This window comes from Tupaia chinensis, unplaced genomic scaffold, assembly GCF_000334495.1.
Source record: "Tupaia chinensis unplaced genomic scaffold, TupChi_1.0 Scaffold000007_1, whole genome shotgun sequence".
Classification (NCBI taxonomy): Eukaryota; Metazoa; Chordata; class Mammalia; order Scandentia; family Tupaiidae; genus Tupaia; species Tupaia belangeri.
Window position 1 is genome coordinate 2,690,795 of NW_006159436.1, and position 18,731 is coordinate 2,709,525.

Genomic DNA, 18,731 nt, shown 5'->3' on the forward strand with positions numbered 1-18,731 from the left:
GGAAAGAGGTGGGGGAAGACAAGGTAACATACGATTTGTTAAATATGTGGCATAATAAACATGCTTATTGATTGAGGGCAAACAGCCTGTCTTTTGATAGAGGTTGAAGATGCAGGTTCATGAGAAGGTAGAAAGGATGGGACTAGAAACACAGAAGAAAGGGCTTTTCTAAACCATCTCACCCCCTCAACCCAGCCCCCCCCTGTTGAGGAAGAGAATGCAAGGTTGTCAGGGATTTTGACAAATGAACATAGAGATACTAGTAATTTTTCATAAAATGTTACCTATCTTATGTTATATTTGCTTCAGTTTAATAGGGAAAAATGTAGGTGCTTAGAGTTGTGAATAGAAATCTAGAGGTTAAGAGGGAGGATTGAGGATTAATATATGAATTTTGGACGAGCTATAGGCTATGGTGGGTAGATAGTGAGATGTGAGCTAAAATGAGTGAAAAGAGCTGTTTTGTGTCCTTAAACAAGACCAGAATTCATTACTTGGCACTAACAGTCTTAATCTTGGAGAAAAAATTCTTGTGGCCTTAATTTTCCTCTGACATAATAGTAGAAGATGCACATGTTAGTATTCACTTCTGTAAGGGACTGTGGTGGCAGAGCTGGGGAGGGCTGCTCAGAGTCCCAGGTAGGTATTGAGGGGACTGACTCTCTGGAGAAATACAATAGTAGTATATAGTTGGTGAGTTAGAAGTTTGAATGAAGGTGACTGAGGTTTACAGAGCCTATAAAGGGAAGAGGAATAGGAGTGTAGGAGGATGTGTTCTGAGAGTGGAACCTGGATTATCCACACCGACTGGGAAATCTCCCAAGATCATGACAGAATCTGTTAGTGTAACTCTCAGTTTTTATTTAGTTTGAAGTGTAAACAAGATGATGGTGGACATTAAGACAAAGGGAGTTAGAGGCTGTAATTTACTATCTTCAAAGGAGTTTATATTTTAACCCCAATGTAGCTGAAAATGCATTTGTTAGTAGTGGGGATCCCCATCTTCTGAATATTCTACATAGCATTAATAATGAAAAAGGATGTGGCTTTATATTAAATCAGGAGTGTCACTTTAAAATATTACAACAAGGATACACTAGATATTTGAGACAATATTTTATGTATTGTGTTCTTTTACAACTTAATACCTTTTTAAAAAGTTTTTTTGGGAGAGAAAGAGTGAATGTTTGTATGCTCCCCAACAGGGCTCTTGTGCTGGGACCCACCCTTGCCTCAGCCAGCCTGGATAGAGGAGTGAATGTTTGCATGCACCCAGTATGTACAAGGAGGCTTCCAGAGTAACCTGGCATCTCATGTGGGAGCATTGTGTTACCACCGTGCCACTCGACTGGCCCAACAACTTTTTGAGTGAGACAGCTGGACTGGGAATGGGTGAAGGATAGATTGGGTTGTCAGAGGAATCATACTTTTTAAAAAGGAGAAATTTAGTTTTACTAACTTTAATGAGCTTTCCCTCTTTTTATAAGTAAAGAAATGTGTCATTCTTTTCAGTATTAGCAATATGGCAGCAGGGACCAGAGACGAGCATTGTTTTAGATGTGTGTGTTCCTGACCCTTCATCTATGTTGATTTTTTCCCGCTCATCAAAGCCTAAGTGTTCATTGCTCTTAAACTCCCTTGACTATCTTCATATAGAACGTTGTATTTGGTACTTTCAGTCCATTGAACTTTATTTTACACTAACGAATTGAGTAGATTGTGTTTTTTAAATCTCAAAATATGAAATGAATGGCATAGTTTTCATGTATTAAAATAATTTCTGGCATTTGTATTCAGGTGTGAAAAGTTTGGGAGTGGGTACTAAGTAAGTCTTTTGTGTAATAATCCAGGTAGAAGAAGGACTTCCGAGCTTCTCTTCCAAGTGCACTAAACTAGGGAGAGACTATGAGCACTGGATTCAGAAGCACCTGGGTTGCCTGGTTCTTTCACTTATTTGCTTAATGGCTTTGCACAGATTTTTTCTCTTAACTTATTTTTTTTTTGGGGGGGGGGAGAGGTTTTTGCTATAGGGCGTGTGCCTCGCCAGAAAGACAGAGAGAGACAGAGACACAAAAAGTGAGAAATCACCCCTCCCCCGGGGGGGATGGCCACGCCGTAATCCCTTTTCCTACATTCTCCTCTCGGGATCTTGGGCACACATTCTCCTCTTGGGATCTTGGGCACGCATGCACATGGCCCTGGTGTGAGTTTAAGCACCCGGGTCTGGGACTTGAGCCACGGTCGACTACGTGGGAGTCCAGCGACATAGCCATTACGCTAACTGCTGGCCCCTTAACTTAAATTTTTGATCCATGGAGAGAATACTTTTTCTCACAAAAGGTTAGAGTGAGACATAAATGAGATAATATATTGGGTCATCAGGGAAAATCATGACACAGTTTTGCATAGAAAAACACAGAAAAATAGGTCATGACTTTCCCAACGACCTAATAGGTAAAGTACATGGAATAGTATATGTTCATTTCTTTCCTGAATGTTGGCCTATAATCTATTTTTCTTCTCTTTTTTAAAAATTATTTATTTAATTTTATTTATTATTATTATTTTTAAATTTGCTGTAGGACACATGAGCTCACAAGAGAGAGGAGGGGGCAGGGAAAAAGCAAGCCACCTGGTCTAGGAGGCTTGTGGGAACTGCAGTGGGCCATGCGGGAATCCAGCACCTTAACCACCATGCCACCTGCTGGCCTCTTGTTAACAAAAGAGAATGGTGAAGAAGCTCTAGAAACATTTAAATGATAGAAATATTTGTACTGTTTTGTTCTTTTTTTTCCTATTCTAGTGAGAGGAAAAGGATCTGGTCTCCAGGTTTTTACATAGGAAGATCTTTCTTAGTTTTGTTAATTTTTTGTGACGTAGAATTTTAAAATAATACTGATACAATCAGAACCTTTGAAATAGTACTAGATTCCCTTCATTATCCATTTTGACTGCTTTCTAGAGCTACTGATGAAGATGAGGAAAGAGCCTGCCATTATGTTTTGCCTCTCAGTACTGGCACCTGTACTATGTTATTGACTTTATGATTTTTAGGTGGACTGACAGAGACGCACCTAGTCTCTGATAGGAGCTGTGAAGAAATGCAAGGAAGGTCTTATAACTGAAATCTGGAAATCCTACAGAGTAGACTGAGCGACAGGAGAGGAAGGCACCAATTTAGAATGTTTACCGACCCAGTAGAGACTTGTTGATCCTATCTAGTGATATGTGACAAAACTGTATATACTTTTTTCTAATTCATGTTTCAGAAGAAAATCGCTCTCTGTTTTTCAGAAAAAACAAGGAGGGAAATGACAGCCAAAGGCTCTACAGGAATGGAAATTCTGCTGTCAACATTAGAGGTAAATCACTAACAGGCTTTAATTCGACTACCAACACCAAGTAATTCTCCCATAAATACATGAGGACTTCAGAAGGTTCATGGAAAACAGAATTTAAGCATGAGTTTATTTTGGTGCCAAAAAATTTAAAATTCATGCGTAGTTTTTTGTACTGTGCATTTCCATAAACTTTTTGAGGATCCCCTGTATATGAAGTGTAAACTTTTAAATTTAGAGATAAAGTCAATGAATGAAAGTTTGTTTTATGATTTAAATTTTTTGGATTAGTGGTGTAATTAATATTTATTAGGTGAACATTGAAGTATACTTCCCTGTGATAATAATGACAATTATAACTTGTTTTCCTTCCCTCCCTCCCTCCATTCTTCCCTCCCTTCTTTCCTTCCTTCCTTCCTTCCTTCCTTCCTTCCTTCCTTCCTTCCTTCCTTTTTGTTTTCTTTTTGATTGTTAGGGGGTGTGCTTGTTTGCCAGAGAGAGAGAAAAAGACAATAAAGTACCCCCTAAGTGGGATGTAGTCACACTGCAACCCTTTCCTCCAGGATTTTGGGCACACACATGTGCCCAGTGTGGTTTTTGAACTTCAGGGTCCAGGATTTGAACTATGGTTGGGCACATGGGGTCCCACTCCTTACGTACAGTACTTAACTGCTGCAATATAGGGCCAGCCTGAAAACTGTAAACTTTAATCTTTGACATGCAATTCTATTTAATAGTTGATAGCACAAAGTAAAGCATCAACTGGAAATACATCTTTAGCTTAAAATTATTAATATTGAAATTGTCACTATATTGTGTTAGCTGATACACATTTGCAATTTGTTTTACTGTATGTATTGGTTGAGTATATTATGTTGATAATAATTGAATTTTTATGCCAACCTAAAAGTTTTTGGTGAACCAGCTGGTTTTATTCAGAACAGGATTCTGTATTTTATTCAGTGCAATATTAGGAACAGAGTGGAGTTTCGTTCTTTGATAGGAAGTCTTAATATCATAAGATGTCATTTCACCCCCAATTGATCTGTCAGTTTAGAGCAATCTCAGAATACCAATTCTTAAAAAAAAATGATCTAAAGTACAAATAGGGAGAAAGGCAAAATCAGAAAGAACATTTCTGAAAAGAAATGAGGAAAGATTATCTTCATCAGGTATCAAAGATCATAAAGCTTTAGTAATTAAGATAGTTTAGAAATTGTGCATGACCAGTAAGTAAATAGACATCAATGTAATGAGATAGAAAATCCAGAAATGAATTTAAATGCTTGTGGGAATTTACTACTGTTTAATAACGGTAGCACTTTAGATCATTGTGAACCAGAGAAATTACTTAAGTGGAGCTGTGACAGATTGGTAGCCATGTGTAACACATAATGTTGGATTGCCTACATTCTACACCAAAATAAATTCCAAATCGAGAAAAGATTTTAGCATGGAAAATGATAATACTAGAAGAAGCAATGGAAGAAATTTTAAAATCTTAAAACAAGGAACGCTTCTCTTCGGTATGAAAAAATAGCCGTAAGGAAATATGAATAGACTCTTCCCAGGAAAAGAAACACAGATATCACTTGAGATTGAGCGTCTCTTTTAATTCATTAGTACATTATTTACACATAGTTTAGCGGCTGTTCAGATTTTGGAAGATACCTGCTTTTCTAAATTGCTGATGTAAGTGTGAATTGTTTCATAGAAAGTAGTTTGGTAATACTTATTAAATACCGATGTTCTTTAACCCAGAGATTTTAGGAATTACCTTACATTAGATGTACTTCATCACATGTAAATTCATGTATTTAGTTGTTTGCTGCATTTTTTTTTATAGCAAAAACTAAAAACAATCTTAATATCCCATGGGTAGCTTACATAAAAAGTGGCATGGCCATAAAAATGACATATATATCTTATAGTCCTTAAAAGGAATGAAGAGGTTTCTTATTGATACATAAAATATCAAGGTACAAAATAGTATCTATAGGGCAATACTGTTTGGAGAAATAAATTTTTTTTTAAAGAATTATTTATTTATTTTACCAGAAAGGAACAGAATGAGAGAGAGAGTGCGTGAGAAAGTGAGAAAGCAAGCCGCCAGGTCCAGAGACTTGAACCGCAGTCTGTCATATGGGAAGTCCAACGTCCTTAACTACCATGCCACCTGTCGGCCCCAGAGAAATAAATCTTTAAAAAAAATTATTATTATGAGGTTGTTGGGATACTCATGACATATTTTTTATGTTTTTCTATGCAAAAATGCATCATGACTTTCCTGAAAACCCAATGTTATTTTAAAAGAATTATTTATTTAATTTTACTCATTATTATTATTAATTTTTAATTCCCTATAGGTTATACGTGCTTACCAGATAGAGATAGAGAGCGAGAGAAAGAGAGGGAAGGTGAGAAAGCAAGCTGCTAGCCTTGATCTCAAACCACAGTCAGCCATGTTGGAACCCGATGCATTAATTACCATGCCAGCTACTGGCCCCAAATCTTTATATACATGTATGTTTAAATGCATGTTTTTTATGTGTGTGCAGTATCTTTGTCAGGACACAAAATAAATTGATAAAGTGATTACTTTCTGAGAGGGGAACTTGTAGTCACCATATATACATTATAACACCTTTTGCATTTTGATTCACTTACTTTTATTATCTGTTTTATAGAAAGATGAAGAATTCAGGTGTCAAATTCATTCCTATTGTAATAGTGTTGATATTAAGAAAATAATAGCTCAGATATTTGCAGAAAATCCTAAACGCAAGAAGAGACGGAGATTGGAAACTAGAATACATTTGTTTCTATACAAACTAGAAAGATAGTTGTGAAACATAGGTAGTTTTTAACGTTTACAAAAATTTTGGAATAGTAAGTTTACAATGTTTAATAAAGCAAATCAACTATTTATTTCAGAGCACGAAAGATCTTCAAACTACACTTAATATCTTAGGCATTCTTGTTGAGCTGGTGTCAGCTGGTAAGTTTTTGTTTCTTTGATCTCATCTCTATAAGCAGTGATCAACAATGTATCATGTGTACTTTAATTGAAATTTTCTGATACTTATAGGGACTACTCTGAGCATTGAAATTTGGAAGCCGAAAAGTCATATTTTTTCACTATTGTTTTCTTTTTGGTGTATTTATCCCTCAAAATATGCTTGTAGTTGTGCGTATCAGAGCTTTGAACATGGAATTCTGGCATCACTTTGCTAACTCTGTGTGCTCTTTTCTAAGTAAATCAAATTAAACACAATGTGATTTTGATGGTCTTTGATTTAATAAATCATTACTTTAAGCACTTCTTGAATGCTAACAAATTATGCTAAGATGGGAGGATTCGCTGTTTTTAAAAAAATATATTTTTAAAAATTTTAGGTGGAGGTAGAAGAGCAAGTGTTTTAGTTGCCAAAGGTGGTGCCCAAATATTGTTACAGTTGCTTATGACTGTCAGCAAAGAATCTCCCCCACATGAGGAACTGATGATACAGATTCATTCTATTCTTGCAAAGATTGGACCAAAAGGTAAGGGTTTCACTTGTATGACTATTGAATTCAGAGACAGTTTTGTCAATGTAGGTTCTTCCTTGCCTTGGAACTACTCAATTTTTGACATCTAAAATGCTGTTGCTTTTATCTTGGTCTTAGCAATGGAATACTGGGACCAGCAGTTAGGTAATGGCTATGTTGCTGGACTCCCATGCAGTCGACTGTGGTTCAAGTCCTGGACCCAGTGGCTTAAACTCATGCCGGGCACATGTGTGTGCGTGCCCAAGATCCTGAGAGGAGAATGGAGGAGAAGGGATTGTGGCGTGGCCATCCCCCCTGGGGGGTGATTTCTCGCTTTCTGTCTCTCTTTATCTCTCTGTCTGGTGAGTGCATGTGCCCTATAGCGAAAACCTCTCAAAACGCAATATCAAAAAAAAAAAAAAAAAAAAAAAAAAACCTCTCCAGAAAAAGAAAAAATAAATAAAAATAAATCTTGGTCTTAGCAATGGAATACCAAGTCAACTTCAAGAACTGAGGATCTAAAATTTGTGAAGAATTCTATTGAATGTAGTAGAAAAGGAAGAAAAATATGTCAAAGTCACAGTATGTCTGTCCCTTGGTGTGTATGTGCCTGTTTAGATAGGTGTGGAATGGAAATGAATAATACGGATATTGTGGAGGCTAGGAGGCAAGAGTAAGGATGGGAATGAGAGGAACATGAAGGTAAACTGTGCCAGTGTATTTCATTAATAGTTATATTTGTGCTGCACAATCTTAATACTCAGGAAACATAAAATGTAGTTAAGAAGACCAAAATATGGGACCAGCAGATGGTGTAATGGTTACATCGCTGGACTCTTATGTAGTTGACCTCGGTTTGAGTACCAGACCCCAGCAGCTTCAAACTCACAGAGCGCATGTGTGCGTTTGTGTCCAAAATCCCAAGAGGAGAATGGAGGAGAAGGGATTGCGGCATGGCCATCCTCTGTGGGGGGTGATTTCTTTCTTTCTGTCTCTCTTATTTCTCTCTGTGTCTCTGGTGAGTGCACATGCTGTATAAGCAAAAATCTCTCAAAAAAGAAGACCAAAATAAATATGAAAAATAATGACTGATTATTCAAAAAATAAGATATTTTAAATTGTTGATACAGGTTGAGGACAAATGGGATGTAAAACAAAGGAGAAAACTTACTTAGGTTAGCTTAATACAGGAAGGCATCCTTCTATTAGAACCTAATTCATTTTAGAGTTTACCTGCACAAAAGTTAAAATGATTCTCTAGGGCCAGCAGGTGACCCAGAGGTTAAGGTGGCTGGATCGCACATGGCCAACTTTGAAGTTGAGCTCCAGATGTGGCAGCCTGAAAATCATACTGGGTGCATGTGTGCGAATGCCCAAAATTCTGAGAGAATGGAGAAGGAGGGATTAGGGGAATGGGCATGTTACAATTCCATTTTCTTCATTTCTATTCTTTTCAGGATTTTGGTCATGCATTCACACATACCTGGCATGTTTATCAAGGTGTCAGCTCTGGGACTTGAATTACACACTTGGCCTTGTGGGATCCAGCCTCCTTAACCACCACACCACTAACTGGCCCTATATCTAGTTTATTGAAAGAAATGTGTTAGCTATTACTTTTTTTTTGACTATTATATTTGAGATTTTTACAGAAAATTAAAAGTAAAATAAGACAACCATATTTATTGATTAATATTTTTATCTCATGCATCCTCCTCTTATTAGAACCAGGTTATTGTCCACTTTTTATGAAATTAAAATATTGCTGTATTAAAAAAGATATTGATATATTTATATTTGTATTTCCTTAATGTCCTTTTATTTTTATTTTTTAAAGTTTTGCTACTGGGTATATGTATAGATAGTACTCCCCATGGAGAATGGTCAAACCATAATCCCTTCAACTCCATTTCCCCATTTGGGCATGCATACTCATATGCCTTGTGTGTTTTCAAGCTGTTGGATCCAGGACTTAAACTACACAGTTTGCCATGTGAAATCCAGCTGCCTTAACCACCATGTCACTGGCTGATTCTTAATGTGCTTTTAAAATTTAGTTCATCATTATTTTATTTTCTTCTGTAAAGTCTTTTAAATTTCCACCATTTCCTTTATTATTTGTACTAGTTTTCCATTTTTATATCATTATTTGTACACTCATTTTTTGAGTGATTTTCTCCCTTTTTTCCCTTCTTGTGAGATGAGAGTAATTTTTTCCTTGAGAATATTTAAGTCTTTTTGATATAAAATTTCTTATATTTATGAAATATGTTTGTTGGTCCTGTTACTTCTGTGTTTAAATTTTAACATTCTTAAGTTCTTGTTATTTAAGTTGCATTTTTACTATCTTAATTTCCTTGTGATAATAAAAATCAAGATAAAAAGCTTCCTCATAGCAAAGGAAACAATAATTAGAGTAAAAAGTCAACACTTGGAATGGGAGAAGATATTTGCAAATTATTCCTTAGACAAGTGATTGATAAACAGAATATATAAGGAACTCAAGTAGCTTACTCATAAAAAAATGAATAATCCACTTAAAATATGGGCAAGTGAGTTAAATAGACAGCTCTCTTTAGAGAGAAGACTTACCAATGGCCAGAAGGCGAATGAAAAAATGTTCATTCTCTTGTCATAAGGGAAATGCAAATTAAAACCACAGTATGATACCATTAACCCCAGTTGGAATGGCTAGGATCAAAAGACTAAACAATGATAAGTGCTGGAGAGGCTGTGTTAAAAAGAGAATCCTCTTACACTGTTTGTGGGAGTGTAAATTAGTACAGTCTTTGTGGAGAACAATAAAGATGTTTCTTAAAAAATTACAAATAGAACTACCATCTGACTGAGTAGTCCCACTCCTTGGTATTTACCCAAAGGACAGGAAAACACTTATAAAGGTATAGGCACATCTGTGTTTATTGTAGCATTATTCTCAATTGTGAGACATGGAATCAGTCTAAGTATCAAAAAACTAATGACTGGGTTGAAAAACTGTGGTAATGGCTATGTCACTGGACTCCCATGTAGTTGACCGTGGTTCGAGTCCCAGACCTGGTGGCTTAAACTCAGGCCGGCGTGTGTGCGTGCATGCTCAAGATCCCGAGAGGAAAATGAAGGAGAAGGGATTGTGGTGTGGCCATCCCCCTGAGGAGTGATTTCTCGCTTTCTGTTTCTCTGTCTCTCTCTGTTTGATGAGTGCACATGCCCTATAGCAAAAACCTTAAAAAAACAAAACAAAACAAAACAGTGAGACCTTATCATTTGATTCAAAGTGGATGAATATAGGGAACAGCAGTTAGCATAATGGCTATGTCACTGAACTCCCATGTAGTCAACTGTGGTTCGAGTCCCGGACCTGGTGGCTTAAACTCTCACTGTGTGCGTGTGCGTGTGTGCCCAAGGTCCTGAGAGGAGAATGGAGGAGAAGGAATTGCAGCATGGCCATCCCCCCTGGGGGGTGATTTCTCGTTTTCTGTCTCTCTTTCTATCTCTGTCTGTCTGGTGAGTGCATGTACCCTATAGCAAAAACTTCTCCAAAAAAAAAAAAGTCGTTAATGTTGAGCAAAGTGAGCCAGACTTTGAAAGATACACTTTGTATATCTCCACTCAGTTTAAGCTGAATATCTGCACTGTGTGGCAGAAATAGAAAGATCTGAAGAATATGATAGTAGAGAGGATCAATATATTAATAGATATCGGAGATATAAGAGAGGAGAGTGGATGGTGGAGAGTGGATAGTAGAGGGTGGGTGTGTAGTGCAAAGGAGGGAAAATTTAACAGACAAAAAAAATATAAACTTCTCTGTTGAAAAAGATAGTGTATACATCATGATGGAGAGTTTATGTAAAATGTAAAATTAATATGAAAATAATTATAAAAAATGACTAAAAATCGTAACTCTTTTCCTGGGTTATATAAACAACTTTGTTGTATGTACCAAAGATGGGTAAAATGTCTACGGTAATAGTGCTTGCCTGACTCAAAATCTAAAACCAGTGTATGTATAAAATAAATTCATGACATTTTAGTCTTTAAGAAAAGGGAAAATAGTGTTTTTCTTTTCTATGTTAAGAATAATCTTTAGAAATTTATTTAATAATATTTGACAGATTATTTTCCATGTAAGTTACTCTTTTTTTCTTTTATTTATGTTATTTTATAAGTCTGAAAACAATGTGGTTCATATTAAGTAACTAATACTAGTAATGAACATTCATACTCTTTTCTATTTCCTTTAAGTATGTGATGATATACCTGGAAAATATGTTAAACTTGGACTTACTTATATGTGTAGTGGATTAGTTTAGTTCTTCCTTTCTTACAGTCTAAGTGTATGGCTGCATCAGTCCCTTTCTTCTTGCCTTAACTGTCTTTTAGTATATTCTTTTATGCCATGCTTCAGAATAAGATTTTTTAAAAGTAACAGGAAAAATTAATGCAATTTTAATTATTTAGTCATTATTTGTTATTATTAAGTCATATATTTGATAATATGAATTCATAATACAAATTTAAAATGTCATTGCTTTGTGATATCTTCATTTTATTCAAAAGTCATATATGAGTAACTTTTTTTTTTTAAAACAGATAAAAAATTTGGAGTGAAAGCTAGAATTAATGGGGCCCTGAATATAACCCTGAATTTGGTCAAACAGAATTTGCAGAATCATCGCTTGGTCTTACCTTGTCTTCAGCTTTTACGAGTATATTCTGCCAACTGTGAGTATTTGAGTAACTTTTACTTAAAGTATTGTGAAGTTATAACAAATAAAAATTTTGAAGTATTTTAATATATAAACCTCTAAAATCTGAAGAAAAGGAAAGAGAAGATTTAATATGTCTTATAACCCCTAACTTCTATCACAGCAAAATTGATGTGAGGTAAGAAGTACAGTTGTCAAAATCTTGAAACTTCTCATTAATTTTCCCAATTTGTAAAGGACTGGAGTGAGGGGGATTAATATCCGGGTAGACAGCCATTGGGAAAGGCATAGACAGTTATGAGGGTATTAGCAGCATAAACACTCTAATGGTTTCTTGGGAGTTTCACAGATGAGAAGGAAGGTAAGCAGTAGTGTAGTCAGTTGAGGTAACGATTGATACCTTCAACAATCAATAGGGAAGTAGCAGGACAAAATATAAGTGGTATAGGAGTTTCTGAGGAAGCTAGAGAGAAGGGGGGGGTCACAGCGATACGGCCTTAGATAACATGTCTCCCCAAACACACATTCTCACCATTAGGTCCCAAACCTGAGGTATAAATTTTCTTTCTGTTCTCTAACTTTGGAATTGAATGAAGTGTTTAGTGAGGAATCCTGAATTTGAACTTGTAGAATATATGTTATTGCAGAGTATCATTGAAAAATAATGATAAAGTGCTAGCAAGGTATGTGTTTCTGTGTGTACATATATAGACATGTATATTTAATATGTAAATTGAAATGTATGTCTATATGTATGTGTGTATGTATATGTCTATATCTTGGCAATATGGCTAAACATGTATTCAGTAAAATTTTGAACTTTTAAGTAATTAACACATTATTAAAAAGAATATAAATGAATGACTTAAATATCTACAAAGTTAATAACACAGAAATAGACATGGGAAGTAGAGGAACAAAGTAGTAAAATAAGTGAAGACCATACATCAGAAAATAGAAAAACAGCTGATTTAAAAATAAAACTGAATTGGACTAAACATAAAATAGGTAAATTAATTAATACCTTAATAAATGAAAAGAAGACAGCATAGGCATGAAACTAGAAGGGGGGGTAATGAGTTGGAGGAAATTAAAATCATCTTACAAAACATTAAGAGATGAATTGTAATGGCAGCTTAACCGCAGGAAGTTTAGCAAATGGTTTATGTGTAATAAAATAATATTTGTTCAGAACTAAAATTGTCAGCACAGACCAAGCCACGCGTGCTGCTAAGATGCTGTGCTCTGCAGGCGGGGACCACGTGGAAGGTCTAGATTCCATTCTGTGTCCATGCTGAAGGGCAGGCATGGTGGTGTGTAGCTGTAACCTTAGCATTTTGGGAGGCTGAGGCAGGAAGATCTCCACTGGGAAAGACTCAGTCTGAAAGAAAAAATGTTAGGCATAGTTTTCTGGTTCAGTAATTGTTTCCACAGTCCATGTGTGATACTAAAATGGTCCCCTCTTTTCTTCCTACTTAAATTGCTTTAATTAAAGTCTTTATTATCTTTCATCTGAATCACAGCCTTTTAAAGGTATTCCTTGTCCTCCCCAATGTGCTGTGATTTCTGACCGTTTATTTAAAATTCAGATCTAATTTATTATTCCATTTGTTTATTTTTGTTTGGTAATGTAGGTTTTAACATGTAACTGCTCATACCCACAATACTCATTCCTTATTTCTATCTTATTGTCCCTGTTACCCATCTTCAGAGACATTTTGGAAACATATCTACCCTTAACTCCAGCTCCTATCCTAGGTAATACCTACGCATTTTTCATCAAAGACATTACCATATATGTTTTCATCAACAGATAATTTTTCAGTTTTATCCATTAAGTGTTTTGCTTTTTCCCTTGATCCCCTCCCTCCCTATTACCCATCCCCTATTACTCACCCCCTGCTGTACTGTCTCTAATATTGTTGCCCTCTTTGTTATTATATCTTCCAATCTTTCCATTTCTACAGTGATCCAGTGGGAAAACAAAACAACCCCCAAAACCTGAGCTCATGGATCATTTTCCCTTGTCTCATTCTGAATTAGGGACTCCTCACTGGAGTCTGCTACTCTTACCTATTTAGAAAATAGCCTACTACTCTTACCTGTTTAGAAAATCATTTAATATTTGTTCATTGTTTCTGTTATTTTTCAAAATGAAAGTTTATTTCATTTCTTCTGAGAGAGAGAGAGACATACTCACATAAACATCCCCCTAACAGGATCCTTAACCCATGATTCACACCCCCAGCCTCAGCTGGTCCAGACCACTGCATGTGTACCCCCCACCACAGGGAGGTCATGTGAAGTGAACGCGGAACCTTTCTCTGGGAATTTATCACTGTAGAATGTTGCAATAATGCTGTGACCACCATCTGGTCTGTTTCTGCCATTCTCTCTACACTGCGTTCTGTGAGAGCTGAGACAGTTTATTCTTATCTCTGAATCCTCACAACTGGGTATTTAATGAAGTCCCTAAATTTATTGAAAAAAAGCAAATGGAACAACCAAAGTATTTTTTTGTCTTTGTGTGTGTGTGTGTGTGTGTGTGTGTATGTATGTATATGTGTATAACATGTTTTGTTTGGAATTTTCTGGTAAGTTCCTGTAGTAAACAAAAAAAAAAAAAAAAATCCTCTCTGCAAATGATTTGCTAAGGTGGACTTAAAGAGTGACTTGATTTCACATTTATTAAACATTTGTATATGTTTTCAGTCCTTACGTGTACACATTTTAGTTATCGAAGTTTAAATCATTTTGCTTCTTTTTCTCCTCCTTCCAGCTGTGAATTCAGTATCCTTAGGAAAAAATGGAGTTGTGGAACTGATGTTTAAAATTATCGGACCATTTAGTAAGAAGAATTCAGGTATTATGAAGTGAGTAAATATTTTGAATATAAATAGAGATATATCTTTTGTTTTTCTGAGGCTCATTATCATGATAAATACAATGAGTATAGTGAATTAAATGATATGTAGAGTTTTCTCCTTCATTCTTAAATAGTGCTTTTAGCATGATGATTTTCTTTACTATAAAGTTTACTAATCTTCAGAAATATATCAAAATTAGAAAATTAAAAATTCATTAAATACAGCATTTACGTAGATTTAAACTCTGAACTTCCAAGGTACTTTAGAGGAACAAAGATTATAGAGTATCACTCATCCAGAATCATTTATTGAGTGCCTACTATACCACACCCCGTTTTGCAAGTCATTGAATGACTGCTTCTTTCATTCTCACAATGACCTGAACATGTGTTAAATTGATACACTTCAACGGTGTCAAAATCACGTCATTCTTTTTCTTATCCTGAGATATGCATACGTTATAAGATGTATTTATATGTGTGCTTATTTTCATTCATTCATAGATTTTAATCTTTGGGAAATAAAGTACTTTCTTGATATTTGGTTATATTTAGTATTTTTATAAATTATTTAGAGGTTCTTTTTCATTTTTGCGGTTTTTATCAGAGGGTGTCTTTACTCACAGGATAAAGTCAGAGAGAAGGAAAGTGAGAAGTCATCTCCCAGGGGGCTGGGCACACTGCCATTTCTTATCCTCTGTTACTTGGGATTTGGGGCATGTATGCACACATTCCTGGAGTGATTTTCAGGCCACTGGGCCCAGGACTCAACCATGGTCAGCCATATGGGAGTCCAGCATCTTTAGCCACTATACCACATGCTGACCCGTTAGAGCTCTTTCCTTTTTTGGAGAGATTTTTGCTATAGAGCATGTGCTCTTGCTGAAGAGACACAGAGAGACAGAAAGCGAGAAATCACCCTTTGGGGGATGACCATACTGCAGTCCCTTTTCCTCCATTCTCTTCTCAGGATTTTGGGCATGCATGCACACATGCCTGGCATGAGTTTCAAGCCACTGGGTCTGGGACTCGAACTGCAGTCAACAACGTGGAAGTTCAGTGCCTCAACCACTATGCCACCTCCTGGTCCCTACAGGTTATTCTTAAAATAATGTTTTTATTGTAGAATTAATCATATGTAAAATAGAGTTTATGCTATATTAAGCTAATTACATTTATTTAATTATATTAATTACTTGTTACATTCAACAGTTATTAGCATCTTATAATTTTTGTTTCATTTATTTTCTCTCCATTCTTTTGTTTGTTAATATTTCCTGGGGTACTTTTAAGCAAATCTTAGATTTAAAAAAAAAATATATGTTAAAAATATGCCTATATATATTATATATATAAGTACCTATAAACAAGTGTATTTGTACATATATAAGTACACTCATATTTTTGTAAACAAATCTTAGGGGGCCAGCAGGTGGCATGGTGTTAAATGGTACTGGAATCCCACATGGCCAACTATGATTTGAGTCCCGGACTTGGTGGCTTGTTTTCTTACTTTCTCTCTCTCTGTCTCTCTCTAATCAAATTAAAATAAAATACATAAATAAAAAAAGAACAAATCTCAGATATTTTCTTTTGGATTATTTTCTCCCAAATTATTGTTATTTTCCTAAAAACTTAAGTATATAGCTGTGCTACACGAGGACTTAAAAAAAACAGCAGTTGAGAACCAGCAGTTAGCGTAATGGCTATGTCACTGGACTCCCACGTAGTCGACCGCGGTTCGTGTCCTGGACCTGGTGGCTTAAAACTCACGCCGGGCGCGTGTGTGTGCGTGCCCAAGATCCCGAGAGGAGAATGGAGGAGAAGGGATTGCGGCGTGACCATCCCCCCTAGGGGGTGATTTCTCGCTTTCTGTCTCTATGTCTCTCTCTGTCTGTCTGGCGAGCGCACGTGCCCTATAGCAAAAACCCCTCCAAGAAAAAAAAAAAAAACAGCAGTTATGTTCAACTAAATTATTAACTCCCTAATACAGTCTAAAATCTAGTTTGTGTTCAGTCATTTCATTCGTCTCAAAATCTCCGTTATAGTTGGATTGTTTGAATCAGAATCCAAACAAGGTGCATACATCATTCCTCATTGTATTTCAGCAGTTTCCAAGCCTGCACAAAAGTAGAGAGAATAATAAAATGATCTCTTCTGAACCTGTCACCCAATTCCAACAACAGTCAACATTTTGCTATTTTTATTTAATCTTTCTTTGTCCTCATTTTTCTCCTGAGTATTTTAAAGCAAATATGAGCTATTAAATGTAATCTGTAAATTCTTTTGTTTGATCACTGTCAGATACAGACTTTTTCATTTTGCCAAAGGACTTGCATGCTTGCCAGGGAGAGAGAGAGAGAGAGAGAGAGAGAGAGACAGAGAAATAGAGGGAGAGGGAGAAGCACTCCCAGTGAGTGTGGTCATGCCACAGTCCCTTCTCCGTTTTTCTATCCTGTCAGGATTTTCAGCATGCACATGCATGTTCATGGTGTATTTTCCAGCTGCCAGGGCCGGGATTTGAACCATGTGGTTGACCATGCACCACTGTTAACTGTAGGCCACAGAGCGGGGCCCCAGACATTTTTTGTTTTAATGTTACCTCAGTATTATGTTGGGACCAGCAGTTAGCGTAATGGCTATGTCACTGGACTCCCATGTAGTCAACCGCGGTTCGTGTCCCAGACCCGGTGGCTTAAAACTCACGCCGGGCACGTGTGCGTGCATGCCCAAGATCATGGAGAGGAGAATGGAGGAGAAGGGATTGTGGCATGGCCATCCCCCTGGGAGGTGATTTCTCTCTTTCTGTCTCTCTGCCTCTCTCTGTCTGGCCTAGCGCAAGCGCCCTATAGCAAAAACCTCTCAAAAAAAATTGTTTGTGCCCAATAATGTTAATAATAATTAAATATATCTAACATTTTCCAATTATTTAAGAAACATCATTTTTTACAGTTGGCTTAAATCAAGGAAGGTCCAAATAAGGTCTGTACGTTGTTTTTGATGGATCTATATCATAATCATCATCTTTTATTTTACATACAACATATTTAATATATATATATTTTATATCATACACATTATTATCATAATCTTTTAAAATAAAAAGGGGTCTTGTTTGGTTCTGTTTATTTGTTGAAGCGTCTGGGTGATTTGTCCTTTAGAATGTCCTACATCTGGATTAGGATGACTGCACTTGGATAGTTGACATATGAATATATCCTCGTGTCTTCTGTAGACTGATGGAGCTCGTGGTTTGGTTAGACTGGATATATATACCCAAAACCTAGTAAATATCAACATGTTTAAAACTTTTGAGAAAAGATGGGGTCAGCAGTTGTTAAGGCACTGTACTCCCAACAAGGCTTACCACAGTTCAAGTCTCGGACCTGGTAGCCTGAAAATCATGCCAGGGGCATGTGTGTGTGTGTGTGTGCCCAAAATCCCAGGAGGAGAATAGAGGAGAAGGGATGTAGGCTTGACCATCTCCCCTGGTGGGTGATTTCTTACTTTCTGTTTCACTGTCTCTCTCCCGTGAGCACATGTACCCTTTGGAAAAAAACCTAAAAAAAAAAAAAAAAAAAAAAATTCTGAGAAAAGAATTATGTTGTCTGAATTATTCCTTCATTCTTTTTTTTTCTATTTATACTTAAAAAAGAAAACGTAATTTTTTACTTCGCTTTTATTTTAAAAAGAAGAAACCACTCATAGACCAAGCATGTATTCCTTGATATCATGTAATTTTTAACAGTCTGAGAGTTTCCTCTTGATTAACTAAAAAACTTAAGTCTTGTTGAACTTTCTATTGTAGTTCTTCTTCTCCTTAAATATAATGCCCCACATTTAGTGGAGAAGATTAAGGGAGATTTTAGGTATGAAGGATGTTACTTCCTTTAGGATTTCTTTTCCTTTCCAATTTTAGGTTTGGGATTTAAAACTGTTGATCCACAAAGAAGCAAGTTAGGAAGTTATCGTAACTGCATCTTCTTGAGTTTCCTCTTAGGTTTGGAGGTCATTGCAAGGATTAATCCCCAATTTAAAGTCAATGTAACTTTCCTGCATCCCTGGTACTTAGAATTTTCCTCCCTCTCTGAATATGTTTTTGAGTTAGTATTGGTTACATTATATTCTGTGTGGGAAATGTGAAGATTGGAAGAATCCTTAAGAAAGCGAAAATTATTGATACTGAGAAATTTTAATCAGTTAACATACTATAAATTGTGCAATTAAATAAATCTAATATTTAAAATTCTTTTGCACCATTATAACTACATATGGGCTTGTGAACATCAGAGT

General features: G+C 36.1%; 1 protein-coding gene across 1 annotated transcript in view; it reads left to right on the forward strand.

Annotated features, from left to right (window-relative positions):
* The window catches only part of AGTPBP1 (ATP/GTP binding carboxypeptidase 1), a 134,753-nt gene that overhangs the window by 33,766 nt on the left and 82,256 nt on the right, over positions 1-18,731 (forward strand). The window contains exons 3-7 of the mRNA XM_027775591.1: positions 3,295-3,362; positions 6,273-6,336; positions 6,735-6,881; positions 11,457-11,588; positions 14,352-14,445. Coding sequence (XP_027631392.1) covers positions 3,295-3,362; positions 6,273-6,336; positions 6,735-6,881; positions 11,457-11,588; positions 14,352-14,445 — 505 coding nt within the window. The remainder of the gene's footprint in view (positions 1-3,294; positions 3,363-6,272; positions 6,337-6,734; positions 6,882-11,456; positions 11,589-14,351; positions 14,446-18,731) is intronic.